This window comes from Canis lupus, chromosome 9 (genome assembly GCF_003254725.2).
Source record: "Canis lupus dingo isolate Sandy chromosome 9, ASM325472v2, whole genome shotgun sequence".
In the NCBI taxonomy this organism is placed as follows: Eukaryota; Metazoa; Chordata; class Mammalia; order Carnivora; family Canidae; genus Canis; species Canis lupus.
Genome location: NC_064251.1, coordinates 58910777 through 58930601, shown reverse-complemented (window position 1 = coordinate 58930601; position 19825 = coordinate 58910777). Strand labels below are relative to the sequence as shown.

At 41.2% G+C, this 19825-nt stretch overlaps 1 protein-coding gene across 15 annotated transcripts in view; it reads right to left on the bottom strand.

Annotated features, from left to right (window-relative positions):
• The window catches only part of MAPKAP1 (MAPK associated protein 1), a 253255-nt gene that overhangs the window by 36472 nt on the left and 196958 nt on the right, over positions 1–19825 (bottom strand). For 14 of the 15 annotated variants that reach the window (XM_049115024.1, XM_049115026.1, XM_049115025.1 and 11 more), the window contains one exon: positions 7731–7871. In XM_049115024.1, coding sequence (XP_048970981.1) covers positions 7731–7871 — 141 coding nt within the window. Of the gene's footprint in view, positions 1–7730; positions 7872–19825 lie in introns of those variants that run through there. The other variant, XR_007413273.1, reaches the window with a different exon arrangement.

The following is a 19825-nucleotide window of genomic DNA, read 5'->3' as shown; positions in this document are numbered from 1 at the left end:
TCATGAATGTACAGCTGTACTCGGCATAGCGCTCAGCACAAAGATGGAGCTTACTGAATGAGACCTGGGACTGTTTCAACCAGTAACAACTGTCCCTGGATGAGGACTAAGGTCTCTCTGTGAAAAAGGTGTTTACAAAGATTGTCTATTAGGGGCGTTAGTTTCCCAAACTAAATATTCTCCTGGTAAATAGATACTTCAGGGGAGCTTACGGTGTCAGTTAGGAAGCAGTATGCCATCTCCTAAGAGAATTTAAGACATCACTTGTAGAGTGGGGAAGGACCAGCTCTTCCTCATGTTCAGGTCCTGGTACACGGATGGAGCTCAACTGCCAAGGCTGAGGGCATGGTAAAAGGAATACAGAACCTTGATGGATGCTCCTGTATCCTACCCCCATTAATTTCTTTATGCCAGTGGCTCTCAACTTTTCCAATTCTCAAGGCTTTCTCAACCATCTGTCCTCCTGATACATTATCCTTAGTAACATTAGATTATTCAACAGGTGTTCTCAAAAGGGTAGATCTGGGAGCAGGGAATTAGAGTAAGGTACACAGTTAGGAAAAACCCTGAGTTTCTGACATTCCCTATCAGGGGATTTTCCCTCAATGCAATCACTGCATTAAGCACTAATGTGATAAGAAACATTTTCTGGAGGCAGTCTTGATAGTATTTGTCCTGCTATTTCATAAGCTCATTAGTACCTGTTAAGCTCTATTCCAAATTTTGGTTCAGAAAATGCTGTCACAACAGGGATAGAACAGTCATGTGATACTAGAACTGCCATCCTCAAATTACTGAGTGGACCCAGGGATTTTGGAGCTAAGTGTGATGAATGTCTCTCATGATCATTTTTGTGGATCTGAATGGAGGAGGGTATCTCCTTAGTATTCAGTAAGAAAATGAAACAGAAATATGGAGGGAAAATCTATCTACTGCTAAGAACCCACATTTCCAAATTATGTAATTACTTGAACTATACTCCATAGGTACCCCAAATGGAAAATAACAGGGGCAAGTATTTTTTTCATAGAGCCACACAAAGCACCAGAGTGAGTAAAAAAAAATTAAAAAATAAAAAAAGTGCAGGTCACAGCTGTTTGCTTTCATTCACTTTGTCTTGTGTATGTGCTTCTTAAGTTTGCATATTGCATATTAAGAAATGGCACTGTAATGAAGTCTTCCTTTAGCACTGGCTTGTAGGTATTGGCTAGGGGGTTAAATAATAACTGCAATAGGACAGATAAACCAGGGAAGACAATAGATGGCAAATATGCTGCCTCTCATCATTCTCAGGTCCAGGGCAGGCATTTTTAATCAATCACAGAGTTTCTTTATGTTGCCCTCAGACACAGCTCCCGATGCTGCCTCAGCATAATGCTCTGGGCAGCCATTACAAACTTGATTGGAATCAGTTTATGAGATGAAACCTCTCTGCCTTCTCTATGGTATATGCTATTGTACTTGATACTTTTGACAAATAACTACTATGATCACAAGTGTTATGATTATACATATGGATTGTTTTATGAAGAGATAGTGGAGGTAACCACAGAAACTTTCAGCAAGATTATTTTATGATATAGTCTTTAACTGTAAATCCCACACAGAATCTGTTTATCTTACACAGAATGATGTTAGGTTATATATGCAATTATGACACAGATGGAATTCATGGTATATTACACGGTATATTACAGATTCAGTAATTATACCTTTGGTGCTATGGGGAAGGTCTATGCTGACGAATGACAAGGTGAAGGAATTCACACAGTGTCACAACCATCAAAGTACCAAGACTCTGTAACGGGGAAACAAGGCTGACCTGCCCAGTCATAAAAATAAGACTTGGACAAAGAGATAAGGGGCAAGAAAGTCCGTTGAATACGGAAAGGCTGCATTTCCCAAACCCCACAATTAAGGGGAGATTCTGAGCTAGCAGGTCTGGGGATGTGGTCAGGGACTTGGGTGATTCTGATATGCAGTCTGGGTCGCAATCACTACTCTAAGGTACTATGTAAATAAGAAGTATACAATGGTGATATCTTGGTCCTCTTTGCTTTCTTATATGGGTTTCTGGCAGCCCCTTGGCTAGTGCATCATAATTCACCTTCCATCAGGCAGCCAACAAATACTTACTGATAGTATACTATAGGCTTCCTAGATTGTGGCTGGCACTCACCATCTGACCCTTTTAGTTTGATTTTTTCCAAACTTACTTCAAGCTGTCAGCCTTGGCATGTCTGGGAAGCACATATGTCTTACTGCCTGATTCTATGGTCAGGCACACAGGATCAGACACATGGGAGATCAAGTTAATGGAAATGACCTCAGCTTGGTATAAACTCAAGCAAGGTCTACACTTAAAGGTACCTATACATTTAGGCCCAACACAGATAGGAAGCAGACAAGATGAAATATTCCAAGAATGTTTTTGAGAAAGAACAGAATGGTTAGGCATGATGGTTTTGCCTGGTAACCTTTCCAGGCTTACAGAGCAGGGATGGTGAATAGACTTCAACTTAATTTAAGAACTAACTTCAACTGTGCAGTAGGGATTTCTTATAGGGATATGTTAGAAAGAGTTCTGAGGTCAGGTCTGGGCAGTGACTGACAAACACTGTGAATGGAGGATGGACTAGCAGCAAGTATGCTCCACTGACATGGACCTCCAGATGCTAGGGCAGTAAGGATGTGCAGGATATTTGGAAGACGCCAACAACAAGTAACCATTTCCTTTGTGAAAGCAAGTTATTAATGACTGAGGCATCCACGGCTTGATGGATTGGGTTTGTTTTAGAGGATAGGCTTCAGTCCAGTTCTGTTATTGGGACTGGATATCCCACTGCATGTCCTGATGGCTGGGAGGGAGAAAAGAATGTTAGTGCTTATTAAGTAATAGCTATGTGCCAGTAAACACTAAATTCTCTGTAACATCACATTACTTCATTTATTTCTCCAAGCCTTGTTTTTTTCAGTCATGAAATGGGAGTAGTATCATCAATGCTCTGTGTGGATTAAATAAGGTGATGGAGTGAAAGTTCACTGTATACTGCAAACTGTCTTAGGACTACAGAGCATTAGTGCAATGACAATTTGCATTTAAGGCATAGTATGGGTTAGGTGCAGGACTCAGCCTTAGGCAGTCTTAGGGTCTGATCTCAGCTTCATTACTTAATAAGTAATTGTTCCCTATATCCCCTCATATAAAAAATGCAGATAATTTCAGTACTATCCAATAATAGCGATATGATTACAGGAGACAAGAATATAAGAGTGATCAGCAAAGTACCTGGCACATAGCAAGCACTTGATAAATAAGTACCTTTAAAAATTGTAATTCTTCATGTTAGTATTATTTAAAAAGATTAGGTCTTTGCCACAGGTTTCACTAATAGATTCCAAGAAAGTTTTTCAATCATAGAAAAGTCTGGTGGAAAAATCCATTTCAGTTTGGGTCTTGCAGATCCAAGTTTGAGTTCCTCCTTGCCTGACTTTCTCAGAAGCAGATGGCAGGTGGTAAACTGGGAGCATGAGCCACGGCTACCCGATCAGGAGACGAGCAGACACTCGTCTGTGTCTGTGATGGCCCAGCGGAGCTTGGGAATTCTGCTTGCTGCCGGGTGCTCCTATGTCCCACTGACTCAGAGCGGATGGGGAGTTTTCTATGGAATCAGCAGGGTTGCTGGGGAAATGCCACACACAGACACTTACCACTTAGAAGAACTTGCCACAGGGGGCAAGTGAAGTCTCTGTTCTGACTGACACAGGATGGATGAGTGGAGGAGACCATCCATCAGTGTCAGGAAAGATCTGAAGCACCTGGCTAGTCAGTTGAAATAAAATAAATTATTTACTGATCTCAGAATCCAGCTGCTCACTCAAATGCTCATAAAAGGTGTGTGGTTTGCTGCCCTGTACTTTACAGTAGATTCAGTTTTGGAATGAAAGAATTCCTGCAGGTTTTTGTTGTTACTGTTAAAATGAAAGGATGTTTCCTGCTGTGCAAGGAGGGAGAGGGGGTTCTAAAGTTATATGTGGAACTCATCTACATGGTGATGGGAAATGAGCTTTTTTTTTTTTTTTTAAGATTTTATTTATTTATTTGAGAGAGAGAGGGAGAGAAAGCGAAGCATGAATGAGGGGTTGGGACAAAGGGAGAGGGGAGAAGTGGGCCTCGATCCCAGGACCCTGAGACCACGACCCCAAATGAAGGCAGACACTTAACTGAGCCACCGAGGCACCCCAAGAAATGACCTTATTTATTCACTGCATGGTATAGTACATGGGTGCAGTATATGTAACTGTCACAAAACTCCTTAGAACTAATTAATTAAATTTCTGTTTATGATGCTAAAGATTGAGCTTAGATTCATAATTAAAACAAATATTCTGGCAACTTCTGTTTAGAAGCTCCATGGAGAGCTGTGGCTCTCCACCAGAGGGTGCCATGTGTACCACTGGAAACATCCAGAGGTGACTGGGACCTGGCCTCTAGCATACTTCTGAGAGCCACTGCTCTAGGGAGAGATACCTGCATTACTATCAACATCCATTTCTACCTGAGAAGTCTCCCCTCCACTGTAGCTACAAGTAAAACTTTGCCAGTAGAGCCACCACCTAATCTGACAGATGTGGTTAATTTCAAGATGGTAGACTAGCATGGAAAGCTATGGGCAAATAGATGAGAGTGACAACAGCAACACTAAGATAGGCCTCCATTCAGAATACACCTTCTAGGGGACACTTTTATACTATCTTGAAAGGTAAATGTTATAATTCCTATTCTATAGATGACAAAAACTAAAACTGAAAAGAGAAGGGATTTGTCCAAGGTGATACTGCAAGTAAGTGGTAATGCTGAGATTTAAACCCAGTCCTGACTACAGAGCTAGGGCTCTTCCCACAGATTCTTTAGTGGGTCTTTTCCTTTAAGTGAATATACATGTGAGAATCTTTTCTGCCTTTGGAAAAATGTGTGGGCAAGAAGCTCATGATTTTGGTTATCTTTCCAAAGCATTGCTTTTTTACCTTGGGAATCCGTGGATAGGATGATGCTCACCTGGGAAAATCCTTGCCTTGTACCCTGGCTGCAGTCAGGCTACTTATTGGGTTTCTTTTTTTTTTTTTTTTTTTTTTTTTTTTTTTTTTATTGGGTTTCTTAAAACTAGATTCACTCTGGGGCACCTGGGTGGCTCAGCTGGCTGTGTCTGCCTTCGGCTCAGTTTGTGATCCCAGGGTCCTGGGATGGAGCCCCGCACCAGGCTCCCTGCTCAGCGGGAAGCCTGCTTTTCCCTCACCCTCTGCTTACTGTGCTGTCTCTCTCTGTCAAATAAATAAATAAAATCTTTAAAAAAACAAAACAACAATGAAAAACTAGACTCACTCCTTTGTTCCTGGGAAGGTATTGTAGGCAAACACAAACTAGATGTCTGAATATCATTCTTATTTTTAGTAAACTTTTAATTGAAAATATATCAAAAAAAAAAAACCCCAAACAAACAAAAAAGAAAATATACCAACAGAAAGCGCATGAGTCCTAAGAGTATCTATAACTTGATTTTTCCACAAAGTCTACACACTCATGTAATCGGTACCCAGATCAATAAATGAAAACTTACCAGTATCTCAAGACTCCCCTGCAGTCACTACAGCTTCCTCTCCTCCCAGATAACCACCATCATTACTTCTACACAGTAGATTACTGTATATTCTTGGAAGGCAGTTATGCTCACCACTATAGCACCAACACTATTTTTTGTGTATTTTTGAACGTTATATAGTAGAATAATACAGTATATATCTTTCTCCCTTTTTTTGAATCTGGCTTTTTTTTGAGTAGCCTCATTATTTTTATTTCTATGAGAAGAGCCAGGAAGAAAGACACCAAAGATTTTTATGTTTTAAAAATCAACATTATAAAAAAGTTTTTTTGTTTTTGTTTCATTTTTTCACCATTTTAGATATTTAGCATTTTGTTTGTTTTTGTGAGGAGGCAATAACAGGTCCAGAAAGGGGGAGAAAAGGTGGGTTCTATGTTTTGGTTCAAAGTTACTGGGTGCTAAATTCATCTAGTTAGTTTGTTAGAATCACCATCTTCTTAGCAGCTGGTGTTTACGGAGGCCTTGCTATGTGCCAGGTGCCTTCCTAAATATTTTGCACGTGTGATGACATTTCATCCCCATAAATACCGCATCTATGATATAGGGACTACTGTCTTCACTTTACCAATGAGGAAATTGAGGCTCTGAATCATTTGCCTGTGGTGATGCTGCTAATACATGAGCCAGGGTTTGAGCCCCAGCTTCTAGCTCCAGAGTCTGTCCTCTGAGTGCTCCACTAACAGCTCTCATTTGCAGGAAGTCTGCCACACGCCAGGCCCTGTGCTAAATGCTTCACATGGCTTCTCTGACTTGTTCCCCAAGGCAATCCGAAGAAGCTGGTGCTACTGATATTCACATTTGGACCAAATGGACTCAGGCTCAGCAAGATGAAGACACTTGTCTGGTGCAGCTGGCTCCTGGCAGAGCTGTGATTCAGAGCTGCTGTGAGTCTGGTGCCCCTCTCTGACTTACTCAGCTGTACTGTCAGTGTGTTTCAAGTCAGTCAGGTTGGGAAGGAATATTTGAAAAGACTTTCTTTTTTTTTTTTTTTTAATTTGGAGAGATTTTTGAGGCTTAATACAAATTAGCTAACCTAATAGCAACATTACAAAATACTTTATTAGGAAACACAAACAGAGCATTTGTGAGAAACCTTTAATCAGCAGGCCTCAGAGCTGGAGCACAAACTTCCTCCCTTCACACATAAGCAGCTGAGGCCTGGGAAGAGGCAGTGTGGCAGAGGCAGGTGGCAGGGCCAGGGTATGTGTCAGCTATCTGACTAAGCCTAGCATCCATACCTACTCCCTGCTCCTTCCAGTGTCCTTTCTTAAGGAGCAGATGCACTTAAGTTGGCCAGACCAGGATTCTGTTCCTGACACCACTACCTACCTGGTGTGTGAGCCTGGGCATGAGATGTCACTTCACTGGCACCTCATTTATCTTCTTTGCTGGATGGGGAAGGTACAAATACTTTCCTTTTAGGTAGCTCAGTAGTGTATGGAAAGCACTTAGCACAGTGCCTAATGCACAGCAGATACCTATAAATGACAGCCGTGATGATGATGATGATGACACAATACTGACTCCTACGACACTTTATCTACTCTTGTTATGTGTAAGTCAAAACAGAAATTTAGCACTTAATTAGAACAAATTAATCCCAAATATTAATTGAAAGTTGATTCTCAATTATTTGGAGGATCCAAATGTAACTTCTGAGATCATTAAAAAGCTTCCTGAATAAAGGCATGAATGAATAAGCAATGAATTCACCTAAGTAAAAAAAAAAAAAAGCAAGTGGCAGAGCTACCAAGCAGTTCTAAGGATAGCATGTAAGAGAATTACAGAATGATAAGAATTATGGAACTTCACAGAAGTCAATCAGTTTGAAAAGAGTCTCAAGTTAGTTCTATTTCTAATCTTCTGCTTCATAAAAAAGAAGACAAGACAGAGCACTCAGGTGGGAAAAAGGAGGTACTTTATATTTCACTGTTTAAACATTTTCCCTGAAAACAAATTACCATTAGTCATTCAGGTTACATAAAAGTCGGATGTTGTTTCTTTCCCTGTGTCTCTGCTGACCACTGATACAAAGGGTCCGTCTGATCCATCACTGGTTCGTGCACTTACCTAACTGGACATCAGTTGTGAATCGTAGTCTGTGGATCATGCTGACTTTGAATGACTTGTAATGGTGGCTGCTAAGCATATCCTGTACTGTAGCTATGTCAATTTGTGAATCCTCCTCAAAAACTCCGTCTGCCCTTGAACCTGGGGAGGAAAAAGCAGTTTAACACATAAAGATACATGAGGCTTGGCAAATGGTGTCTGCTTAAAATGCTTTGGGATAAATTAAAATAATATGGGCTATTTAATTTGGAGAAGAAAAGGCTGAGCGATGACTTAATAATGCCATTCCAGTAAACAGAGAATGGTAGCATATTCATCATTCAACAATTAATTCCACAAACACTGCCTATTCGATGGCAGGCCCTTGGCTGGGCAGCAGGGATGTGCAAGGATAGAAAAGCTGCTGTTTGCCAGAAGCTTTCTGTCTCCATGAGAGTAAGTTAAAACCACAAAAGCATGGGTGGTCACACTTGTTTCTTTTCTTAATAATAATTTTTCCAATCATAAAAGTAATCTACACTCTTGAAGAATTCTCATGCTTTCCAAGATCCTCAAACTGTCTGTTCATCAGCTTCCTGTCTTGCATCCCACAGTCTCCACTGGTGCGGGCATGAGCCTGCTCTTGCTGGGAAGGCTGTAACAGTCTCCTCACTGGCCTTTTGGCCACAGATTCCCGCTGCAATCCAGCCACCACAGGACTTTCTGATTCATACAGCTTTCTAAAGCTTTGATTACTTACTCATTCATTTGATATTTAGTGAGAGCTTTGTGCACGCTGAGTACTCTGATACGTGATACTAACGAAAATATGAAGGCTGGTGCTCAAAAATCTTCCCTGGCTTCCCATGGCCTCCTGAATGAGGCACTGTTTTCAGCTAAGCGATCAAGACTGTCCATAATCTGGGATCCCTGGGTGGCGCAGGGGTTTGGCGCCTGCCTTTGGCCCAGGGCGCGATCCTGGAGACCCGGGATCGAATCCCACATCGGGCTCCCGGTGCATGGAGCCTGCTTCTCCCTCTGCCTCTCTCTCTCTCTGTCTCTCTGTGTGACTATCATAAATAAATAAAAATTTTAAAAAAATAATAAAAAAAGACTGTCCATAATCTGGCTGAAATACAATTTTTCAACTGTACTTGTCATTTCTCATCAATACCTTCTTTCAACTCCTCCCAAACTCCTCAGACTGCACACAAGTCCACGTTTTTCTACTCCTGGGCCTTTGCTCATGTGGAAGTCTTGGCCTAGAACACCCCTTCCAACCTTACCCTGCACTTGTCAAAACTCCACTCAGGACAGCTCAAACTCTACCACCTCCTGAATTCCACAGCAGTTTTGGTTTATACTGCACTCTGGAGCCAGACTGACTAGGGTTCAATTCCTAGCTCTGCCTCTAACTTGCTATATGATCTTGGGCAAGTGACTTTATCTCTCTGAACCCCAGTTTATACCATGCACAGAATACCAAAATGTATTTAAAGAATCTAACACATAATATACTTAATAATAACTAGCAGTCATGATTATTTTTATTCTACTGTCATAGAGGACCACATTCAGCCTTGCACTAAAATTTCTAAGTGGTTGCACTGGCCTAATTTAGAAACTTTTTGATTGTCAGTTAAGTTTCTCATTCATCTCTGTATTTTCTGCAAGCAGTACAGGTAGCTGGTATGCTCTTGCTAAATTCTGCTAAATACATACATACAAACTATGCAATACAATACATAAAGAACCAGTGTATATGAGTGCATCAGTGCCTTATTATACATCAGGCATGGTGCTAAGTGCTTTATACATGCACTTAAGCATCATAACAACCTGGTGGGCACTAATTTTCTGTATTACACAGATGAGGAATCTTAGGCTTTGGGAGGTAAAGTTATGTGCCCAGGGCAACACTAAGCAAGGCTAAATTATTTCCTGTCCCCCAGAGTTTAACATGTGGTCTTCTGAAGGTGCAGCTGCTGGTGCCATTCACCACTGGAATAGGAGCACTTGTATAGCAGAAGCCAACCAGAGCAGGGTGCTCTAAGCCTTGTTGTGCTGAATACCCAGAGATGGCTCCACAAGGAAATCCAGAGAGAACTCCTTGGGACAGAGTTGGAGGAATGGAAAGCTCTAGATTTGGGTACCAAATGGGAAAATTCTGTTATATAACTGGTAGCTTAACAATTACATGCTTTTCCTTCCCAGAGGTATTGCTTACAGGGTAGCTTTTAAGTCAAAGTTGGTTTCTGATGCCTTTACCTTGAACTCATGTATCAGGAATTGTGTGTTTGATTTCCAAACGCTATAATTTTTCCCAGCTAAAATAACTCCAGCACCTACAATAACGCTCTCCCCTCAATGAAGACACAGCCTCACCCTTAATGGGCCATTTATTGAAGGTCTGTGATATGGTCCCATCTTTGAGCATCTGTGCATATTGTCCTCTCTCCCCCACTTCCTATTCCTCCAGGTCTTCTCCCTATTCTCCCTGAAGACCTTAGTTCAAATGATACTCTAGGGAAAGCTTTCCTGACCCCGGGCCCCCATGTCTAGGTTCAGGTCCTTTTGAAACTGCACCCAGTATTTTCTTGCAGAATGTTGTCATGGCTAGTCATCATTTATCTCTGCCCCAAGACAGCAGGCAGAATGACTGCTCTACTCACCATTATAGCCTAGATCCTGCCAGTGCCACCATGCCCAGGATAAAGCAACGCCTCAATAAAAATTTACTGGATGAATACGGGCTGCCATGTCCACAGGAAGGTGGCAAGAGAGGCTGAGTGACTTAACCAATATTACATCGCTAGGATCAGAAGAGTTGCACTTAACATCTATAAGGGCCATTAAGTTACCTTGTTACCTTCCTTTGGGACACCTATAATTTTGGGCAGAGGTGCCATCATTGCAAGCATTACTGTTTTCGAGGTAATGTCCATCTCTTAAACCAAGAGGCTGGCTAGAATTCACAGTTTCAAATAATCATTCTCTTTCCCGATATACACTTAACTGAAACAGAACTGCAAAGATGTGTTTATTTCTATTTTTAGAAACCTTTAAATATGAGAGTGGTGGCATTTTAATAAAATGTTAAAATCTTTTGTTTTAAAAATTAGTTAAAGCCATCTTATCTGAGAAAATGCCATTATTAGGCATAACTTAGCTCAAGAACTTGTATTCTTTACTAATACAGTATTTTCTAAATATTTTAGGTATTTGATTTGGAAAGGGGTAACTGCTCATTATGCTAAAATGCCAATTACTAAAAAAACAAACAAAAAAACCCCCCAAAAACCCACCTACACTTAAGAGTTTTACATTTTATGATGTTGGATTAAAACCAATTTAAAAATTACTGTAACGTGACATATAATTTTTTACTGAGCAATTTCAATGCCAGCTGCTAATAAAGCATCTTAGCTGTAAATGATAATTCAGATGCTTTTAGATAAAGTGGTGCATAAATATGGCTGGAAATTGATTTAGCTTCTTACAGAAGCTACTGAAGAGTGACATATTTTGTTTAATACACCAGCTAATGTAGTCCTAAAAGCTCAAACAAGTGTCAGTTTTCATCCTAAATTTGCTGTGGGAGATTAATGAAAACTTTATATTTTGCTGAAATGTTAATAATGGGCAGATGAGATGATAGGATTTTAGTAGAGGTCTTAAAGATATGGAATAACCAGCAAGTCTTGTCAATTTCCTTATATTAATTTTGTTCAAGACTTATACAGCTGGAGCTGGCTCAACACACTAATGATTCTTGCACTGACCTTCTACTCTTCAACAGTATAAATTCATATCCCATTTGAGGATTTAAGCACCCCTGATACTGGGCTAAGTTCTGAGCCCAGTCCCACAAGACAAGGGGTGTATTTGCTTTTGTGATGAGAAGGGCAACAACATCTGGGAGAGTAGGAAGGGAAGGAATGTCCCTGTGCTCACTTCTAGTATCTGCCATTCACTCCCAAGCAGGTCATCTGCCAAGTGGGAACAACTTCTGGTCTCAGAGTTATGCTGCCATTTTTCAAAGTAGGCTCAGGAGCACTGCTGCTCGGACGGGGCATGTGTGTGCATATAGATCAGTCAGCCTTATAACCTGCAACTACTCTCCCCATGCCAGCAGGATGCTAGACTATGGAGGCACACTGGTGAGGATAAGGCAGGGTTCCTGATCTTTAGGAGCTTACAAACTTGGTATTAGGAACACAAAGAAAACAGTACAAGGCAGAGAGAAGTACCCAATAAATGGTGCATGCAACAGACACTTTATATCTAAAGACATACATCTGAAGCAGAGCATGATACCAAAAGCACGTTTTTGGACCAGAAAAGTTCTAAGACTTTACATATATACCTTTACTGTTTGTATCCTTCCAGAAAGGAGTAAAACCAACCATACATCAGCACTATACCATTTGCATGTTAAAATTATTAATATATATCAACTTCACATTTAAAAACCCACTTATGTTCAAGAGAAGACGTTTTTATCTACTCAAAGTAAAAAAGAGAACAGCATGTCCTAAAAATAAACATATTTAAAAAACCACTCCCAAACTATTAATTTAGTTGAAACACAACCCTTTGGTATTTTGTTAAATTAGCAATTAAAAAGGTCACAAGCAATTAAATGAAACAAAAGCCACACTGTGTTCATCTACATTAATGCTGAACTGGGTCTCCTCCTGAATGACAAGATAAATTGTAATGGTGCCTTCAAAGACTTCACAATGTATTTTGTCAAAGTCGGGAGTGTTAATGTCTCTATGTGCCATGGATTACCATAATGTATTGTGTCAAAACGCTCGAGCTGCAATAACTCATAGATGTATTGTGATAGATCAAATTTTGGGGTGGAGCCTAAAAGTGACTTGCGCACCAGGGTGCTCGGATTGGACTGACACCAGGCTTTGGAAGGATGACAGAGAGCCCAAGTGCAATTTGTAAATGTTTGAGGGACAAAATTTAAGGGGGAAAGGAGTGCAGCTATCTAGAGGAAAGAATGAGAATAGAGGAAACAGGAACAACACCTATCTTAATGGCAAAACCAGGCCTGGGCAAGAGGGGATGGGAGGGAAGGAGTAGCCGGGCAAAGTCTAGGGCCTGCAGAAAAGAAAGAGGAGGGAACAGCTGAGAGAGCCAAAGGTTGGGAAGTGGTGTTGGGACTTAATAACACTGTAACACAGAGTTCAGGGATATAGGTTCAAATCCTAACTCTGATATCAAGGGTCAAGAGTGGCTCAAAACCTTGCCCAAGATTCCATTTTTGGGAAGGGGCAGAGCTGGGACAAATCCGTTGAACTCAAGTCCATATTCCTTCTGCTGTGCTTCTCCTTCCCCTCCCACCTCACTGCCTTCCTACAAGCAGCAGCAAGGAGAGAGACAGTGTAGGTAACTGTAAACTCTAAATCACTGGTTCTCAAAGTATAGTCCAGGACCCACTGGATGGGTGATCCCCAAGAACCATTCTGGGGGTCTAGAATCTCAATACTATTTTCATAATATTAACAGTGAGACATTTGCCCTTTTCATGCCTATTATCTTACAAGGGTACAAAGTAATAATAAGTGCACAAGTTCAATGATATGGTTCTGATTCCACATTGGAACTAACCTTTAAGAATCAATCACTTGAGTTTTGGTTTATTAATGAAAATTAATGTCCACTATTCTCTGAAAAGGCTACTGAAATACTCCTATCTTTTCCAACCACATATCTGTGTTAGGCCAAATTTTCTTTATATACTTTAACTGAAACAATATAGTAGACTGAATGGGGTAGATATGAAAATCAAGATGTTCTATACAGCCAGACATGACGGAAATTTGCAAAAAAATATATAAAACAGTGCCACTGGTTCAGGTGACTGGTCAATAATTTATCTTCCTGATGGAACAAAAATAAACACTCTTCAGAGAAAGAAAATGGAAAACAAAACAAAACTAAAAGAAAATATAGCTATTTTTCATAAAAATTTACATTAAGATGTAGTATTTTAAAAGTTCTCAGTGTTTATTCTTAATAAGTAGATGTAACCCAATAAACAAAAGCTCTTTAGGATCCTCAATAATTTTTAAGAGTGTAAAGCAGTCTAACACCAAGAAGCTTAAGAGTCACTGCCTGTATTGGTTCTTATGCCATGTTTTTCACTGTCCCTGGACATTCATTTGGACAATCGTGATGAGACATGAAAGTATAGTTACAGCTATGCATGTGCTATATACCTGACAATAAACACAAATAGAAAGCTTAGGTACAAATTACAAGGGTAACAGGCTTGCTCTGAGGTGATCAGACCAAGGCTAATTATAACTAAAATTGTTTTACATTTAAAAAGTGTTTTCAGGGGCAGCCCAGGTGGCTCAGCGGTTTAGCGCTGCCTTCAGCCCAGGGCGTGATCCTGGAGGCCCGGGATCGAGTCCCACGTCGGGCTCCCTGCATGGAGCCTGGTTCACCCTCAGCCTGTGTCTCTGCCTCTCTCTCTCTCTCTCTGTGTCTCCCATGAATAAATAAATATGTAAATCTTTAAAAAATAAAAAATAAATAAAAAGTGTTTTCATATATGTGATTTCACTGAAACTTAGGGAGACGCTTAGAGGTACGTACACGACCTCCTTTCAGACAAATGGGAACTAACCATTAAATCAAAGCTCAGATGAACTGACTGTGCTACCAGCAGATGTCTTATGTTCATAGATACAAACTACACAAAACTTCAAACTTCATTTTATGGTTCAGTGAATCTTAGACCAAGTTAAAAAGCTTGAATCTTGTTATAAGTTAAAGCATTTTCAATCTCTCTTCTCTGAAAAGATCTATGCCAACTCTAGAACTCAACCAGAAGACGATGGACCTTGTTACATCCTCACCTTTAAATTTTCTGTAGTGTGATGATGTGGTTGACTAATCCTAGCAGGTTCACAAATAGTCACCCAGCACCAACCACAGCTGCAGGACTGTGCTTGTGCTTCAGGAACAGAGCAGAATGGCAGGATTCTCAGACGATAGAAAGGGGACAGGAAATCCACAGAAGGAGTAGTATGAGAAAAATAAGTTCACAAGGTGTGAGCACATATATAGGGAATGGCAAGTGTTCACATTTGGTTGGAGCAAAGAGTGTGTGCAGGGGAATAGTGGAAAATAAAATGGTCAGAGGTAGAGGGGGATAAATTCTTCAAAGGCAGAGACAGTACCCATGTCAGGACCTGGCACACAATAAAATACTGCTGTACAAATAACTGACTAAATGAAGAGGAAATAGGGGCGTCTGAGTGGTTCAGTCGGTTAAGTGTCCAACTCTTGATTTCAGCTCAGGTCATGATCTCAGGTCTTAAGATCAAGCCCCTCATTAGGTTCTATGCTGAGCAGGGAGTCTGCTTGAGGATTCTTTCTCTCCTTTTCTCTCTGTTCTTCCCCTCCGTACACATGTATATTCTTCCCGACCCTGTCTCTCAAAAAAAAAAAAAAAAAAAAAAAATCTTAAAAAAAAAAAGAAGAAAAAATAAACCATCTCTGCCCTACTCTTTTTTTTTGTAAATTTATTTTTTATTGGTGTTCAATTTGCCAACATATAGAAATAACACCCAGTGCTCATCCCATCAAGTGCCCCCCTCAGTGCCCGTCACCCAGTCACCCCCAACCCCCCGCCTACCTCCCCTTCCCCCACCCCTAGGTTGTTTCCCAGAGTTAGGAGTCTTCCATGTTCTGTCTCCCTTTCTGATATTTCCCACTCATTTTTTCTCCTTTCCCCTTTATTCCCTGTCACTATTTTTTATATTCCCCAAAATGAATGAGACCATATAATGTTTGTCCTTCTCCGATTGACTTATTTCACTCAGCATAATACCCTCCAGTTCCATCCACGTCGAAGCAAATGGTGGGTATTTGTTGTTTCTAATGGCTGAGTAATACTCCATTGTATACATAAACCACATCTTCTTTATCCATTCATCTTTCGATGGACACCGAGGCTCCTTCCACAGTTTAGCTATTGTGGACATTGCTGCTAGAAACATCGGGGTGCGTTTCATTGCATCTGTATCTTTGGGGTAAATCCCCAGCAGTGCAATTGCTGGGTCATAGGGCAGATCTGTTTTTAACTCTTTGAGGAACCTCCACACGGTTTTCCAGTGGCTGCACCAGTTCACATTCCCACCAACAGTGCAGGAGGGTTCCCCTTTCTCCACATCCTCTCCAACATTTGTGGTTTCCTGCGTTGTTAATTTTCCCCATTCTCACTGGTGTGAGGTGGGATCTCATTGTGGTTTTGATTTGTATTTCCCTGATTCTGCCCTACCCTATCTTTTTTTCTCCCCCAAAGTGGGGCTTGAACTCACAATCCTGAGGTCAAGAGTTGCATGCTCCACCAACTGAGCCAGCCAGGTACCCCTGTCCTACTCTATCTTGATGCCTTATTGCTATTCGCCACAAGGAACAATTCCTGCTTCAGCTAAACTGGACTTTGCTCAGGTTATACCATTTGGCCAGAATGTCCTTCCCATTTCTTAAAATGTATATACATCAAGGTCTAGTCCAGAATATTCACTGATCCGTCTCCTGAAACCTTGTAGTCTGAGGCTCTATTGATAAGTATGATAAACATCTGTACTCCCCTTCTATATTATAAGTTCCTTTGAGTGCAGGAGCATTCTATCCTACAGAGCACATAGTAGGTATTCAATAAATGCTGTTGGTGATAGGAACGAAGTTTGATGCAACACACATTAACCATAATAGTATCCAAGTTTGTATACCATCCCTGTATTTACGTTGGTTAATAGAACTCATACACCATTCCTAGTTTTCCATTCAGACAACCCACCAGACTGAGGTCCTGTCTCAGTAACTACAAGAGCAGCTAACATTTACTCAGTGTTTACTATATGCCAGACACCATGCTCAGCACTTTAAATACACTACCTCATTTAATTTCCCCAGTGCTCTTTTGTTGTGTAGTATTCACTTTTTACAGGTGAGAAAAATGAGGCTTGCAATGTCATCCTGCTAGTACAGCCATACAACTAGCATAAGCTGGAACTTTGAAAACCCACGTCTGAATAATTCCAAAAATGTGCCCTAAACCAACACATAACCCTTCGAGTAGAAATGTTCCTCGGATAGGCTGTGAGTGTGCAACTCCATGGGCCATAACAGTATCTAAGGAAAACACAATCATGCCTGGCCTTTCCAGAATAAGGAATCAGGGATAAAACCTAATTCTCTCTGCTCTCTGTGTAAGACTCAAAGCTAGCTGCATAAGTGAGTGGAAGAGAAAAACTCTCCCTTTGCTATCTACATCCATCACATTTTTTTTTTCCAAAGGCCTTTAAAGTTCCTAAAGCTTCATAAGCCCTAAACTTCTCTTCTATTAAACACTTCCCTTTGGCAACTAGTCATTTTTCTAGTCTCTAAAAAATAATCAATAGGTGATATATACTATAACACACACATGCGTGCATGCATGCCCTCTGCAGTAATCTTACCAAAGCCATCAGGATCACATAGTAGGATATGCCCTTCACTGAATGTTCCACGCTACGACCAGGGTAGGGATCCTTGCTGTCAGGGCCTGATTAAACTCTTGGAGTCAGAGCCTTTCCACAGGGAGATTTCAGACCCTCAATAAATCAGGGTAATCTTGTTTTATGAGATAAACAGAAAGAAACAGTTTCCGGTTTGTAGAATTTCTAAAAAGAGCAGGACATAGAACCAGGGTCATTAGGCTCTGCTTTCTAGATCCTGTGCATCCCTCAGTCTTAACTTTCAGCGCTCTTGCCCTTGTTCATTTCACTCCATTCTGTTCATTCCCAAACAGGTCAAGCTCCTTCTCAAGCCTTGAGATGAGCAGTCCCTTGGACTGGAACATTCTTCCCTCACTCACTAACTCTTTTTTTCTACTTCCTCAAGAAGTTTTCTCCTTCTCTTACCAGCTCCTGCTAGCTACCTTTTTTTTTTTTTTTTTTTTTAAGATTTTATTTATTGATTCATTAGAGGGAGAGAGAGAGAGAGAGAGGAGACAGACACACGGGCAGAGGGAGAAGCAGGCTCCACGCAGGGAGCCTGATTTGGGACTTGATCCCAGGTCTCCAGGATCATGCCCTGGGCCAAAAGTGGTGCTAAACCGCTAAGCCACCCGGGATGCCCATAGCTACTTTTTTATACCCTTAGTAGTACCTATCACTGTGAGCTCCATAATGTGGAGCTCCTCTCTACTGTCTCAACTCAGTGGCTGGCCCTAGAGGAGGGCACCATCAATGTTTAGGGGATAAATAAACAAATGTGTGCCAAGAATGAAACTAATCACCTTTTAGAGGATAAAGCGTGACCATCCAAGGGTCTAGGTTTGCTAAGTTAGGATGATGACAAAATTCTCATCACTTCCTCTTCCTGCAATGTATCTTTGTTACTTTGTTTACTGGGGGAAACACAGTAAAAGGAGCCTGGGCATTTTTGACAAATTCCATGACAAAGTATCTAAGAACTGTAATATTTGATCAACACTGAGGTGCCTCTCTCTCTCTCTCTCTCTCTCTCTCTCTCTGACTCCAGAGTCAGAGACTGAGGGCACACATGCTAGAAGAACCCCACCTCCTATCAGGGAATCACTGCGGAAATGTCACCTGATGCATTACCAAACCATTAGTCAGGGGCTGCAGGGCAAATTCTGGGGCCAGGAGCCTACCAGAGGGATGCAAATCCCTGTGCCCTCACTTAGAGCCCATACAGGGTTTGTGGCTCGTCAAACATGTTTCCTTACTGCTTTAATGTACCAGTGTATCGCTTAATGAAAGTTCTTAATTGTAATTCAATTAATTACATACACAGAGTCCCCAATTACATTTTCCAATAAGACATTGGCTGTGGTACAGGTCTAAATGCACTTAACCAATTTCAATATATTAAGACCAATTTCCCTTGAATACTAATTACTACCTAATGATAAAATGAAAAGGGGGGAACTTTCAAGAAAGGGAGAGGGAAAAGTGCAATTCAGACATTCATTACTAAAGAAGGAGGTGTGGACAGGGCGTGAGTCTGCCTCTGGACTAGGTCAGCACTGGTTTTTGCCCCAGGTACCATGTACCCTTGGTGCTGGCCATTGTCAAAGGGGCCTGCAGGAAGTCCGAAAGCTAGTGAGAAAACTGGAGTAACAGGGAGGGGAAAGCCACCACACACGTGCACTGGCCATGGTGCCTAGGCCAGTTGCGTGCTGTCTTGGGCACACAGACAAATACTGGGCCTGGCCAGAACCTGCAATGTGCATACACCTCACCCTGTGCTCTTAGCATACACGATACCATCCTAACAGCTCTACAGGACAGAGGTTACCATCACACCCTACAGGTGGGAAATGACGTTCACAGAGAACAACTTGCCCATGGTCACACAGTGCCTGCAAACATCTTGCCTTTTCCATTACAACATGTGACCAACAGCCGACATTAACCAGAAAGCAAGAGGTGCCAACACTCAGGTATTCTTACACTGGGAACAATATTTCTGTTTTATTTAAATTCTGTTAGCATGCAGCAAAACAGGGGTGCTATTATCCATATCTACATGGAAAAATCCTCACCCATACAAAAATTCCTTAGAGTGAACACTTCTCCCCCACCAAAGCCAGATACGTAACTGGCTTTCAGCAGTAATTCAACCTAAAATCTGAACCATGTATACCACAGGTCATTTCTATTTGTAAACAGAGTTATTTGCATGATTACATTTTCTCTTGCATTTGAAGACTGCTGTTGCATTATAATAAAAGAGGCTTAAAGCCTGGGTATTTAAATCACATGACAGAAATTAGAGAGATTAGTAATCTGTAGCTAAAGAAAGCCTCCAGAAGCCAAATGGAACCACCAGGGAGTCTCCAGGGCTGGCACAGAGCACAGGAGGAGGGATTAGCCCACTATGATTAAGCACCATGCAGAGAAACTAGAAACACATCAGGATTAGCAAACAGTCATTCGCTGCCTATGGTTGCTTCCTGCCTTCCTTTTATATTTAGTAGTACTGGGGGGGAGGCAATGGGTGGGGGCAGAAGCCCAAGTACCTCCATGAAGAAACATGAGTGTAGATTCTCACCCAAATCCCAAATTGTCTTT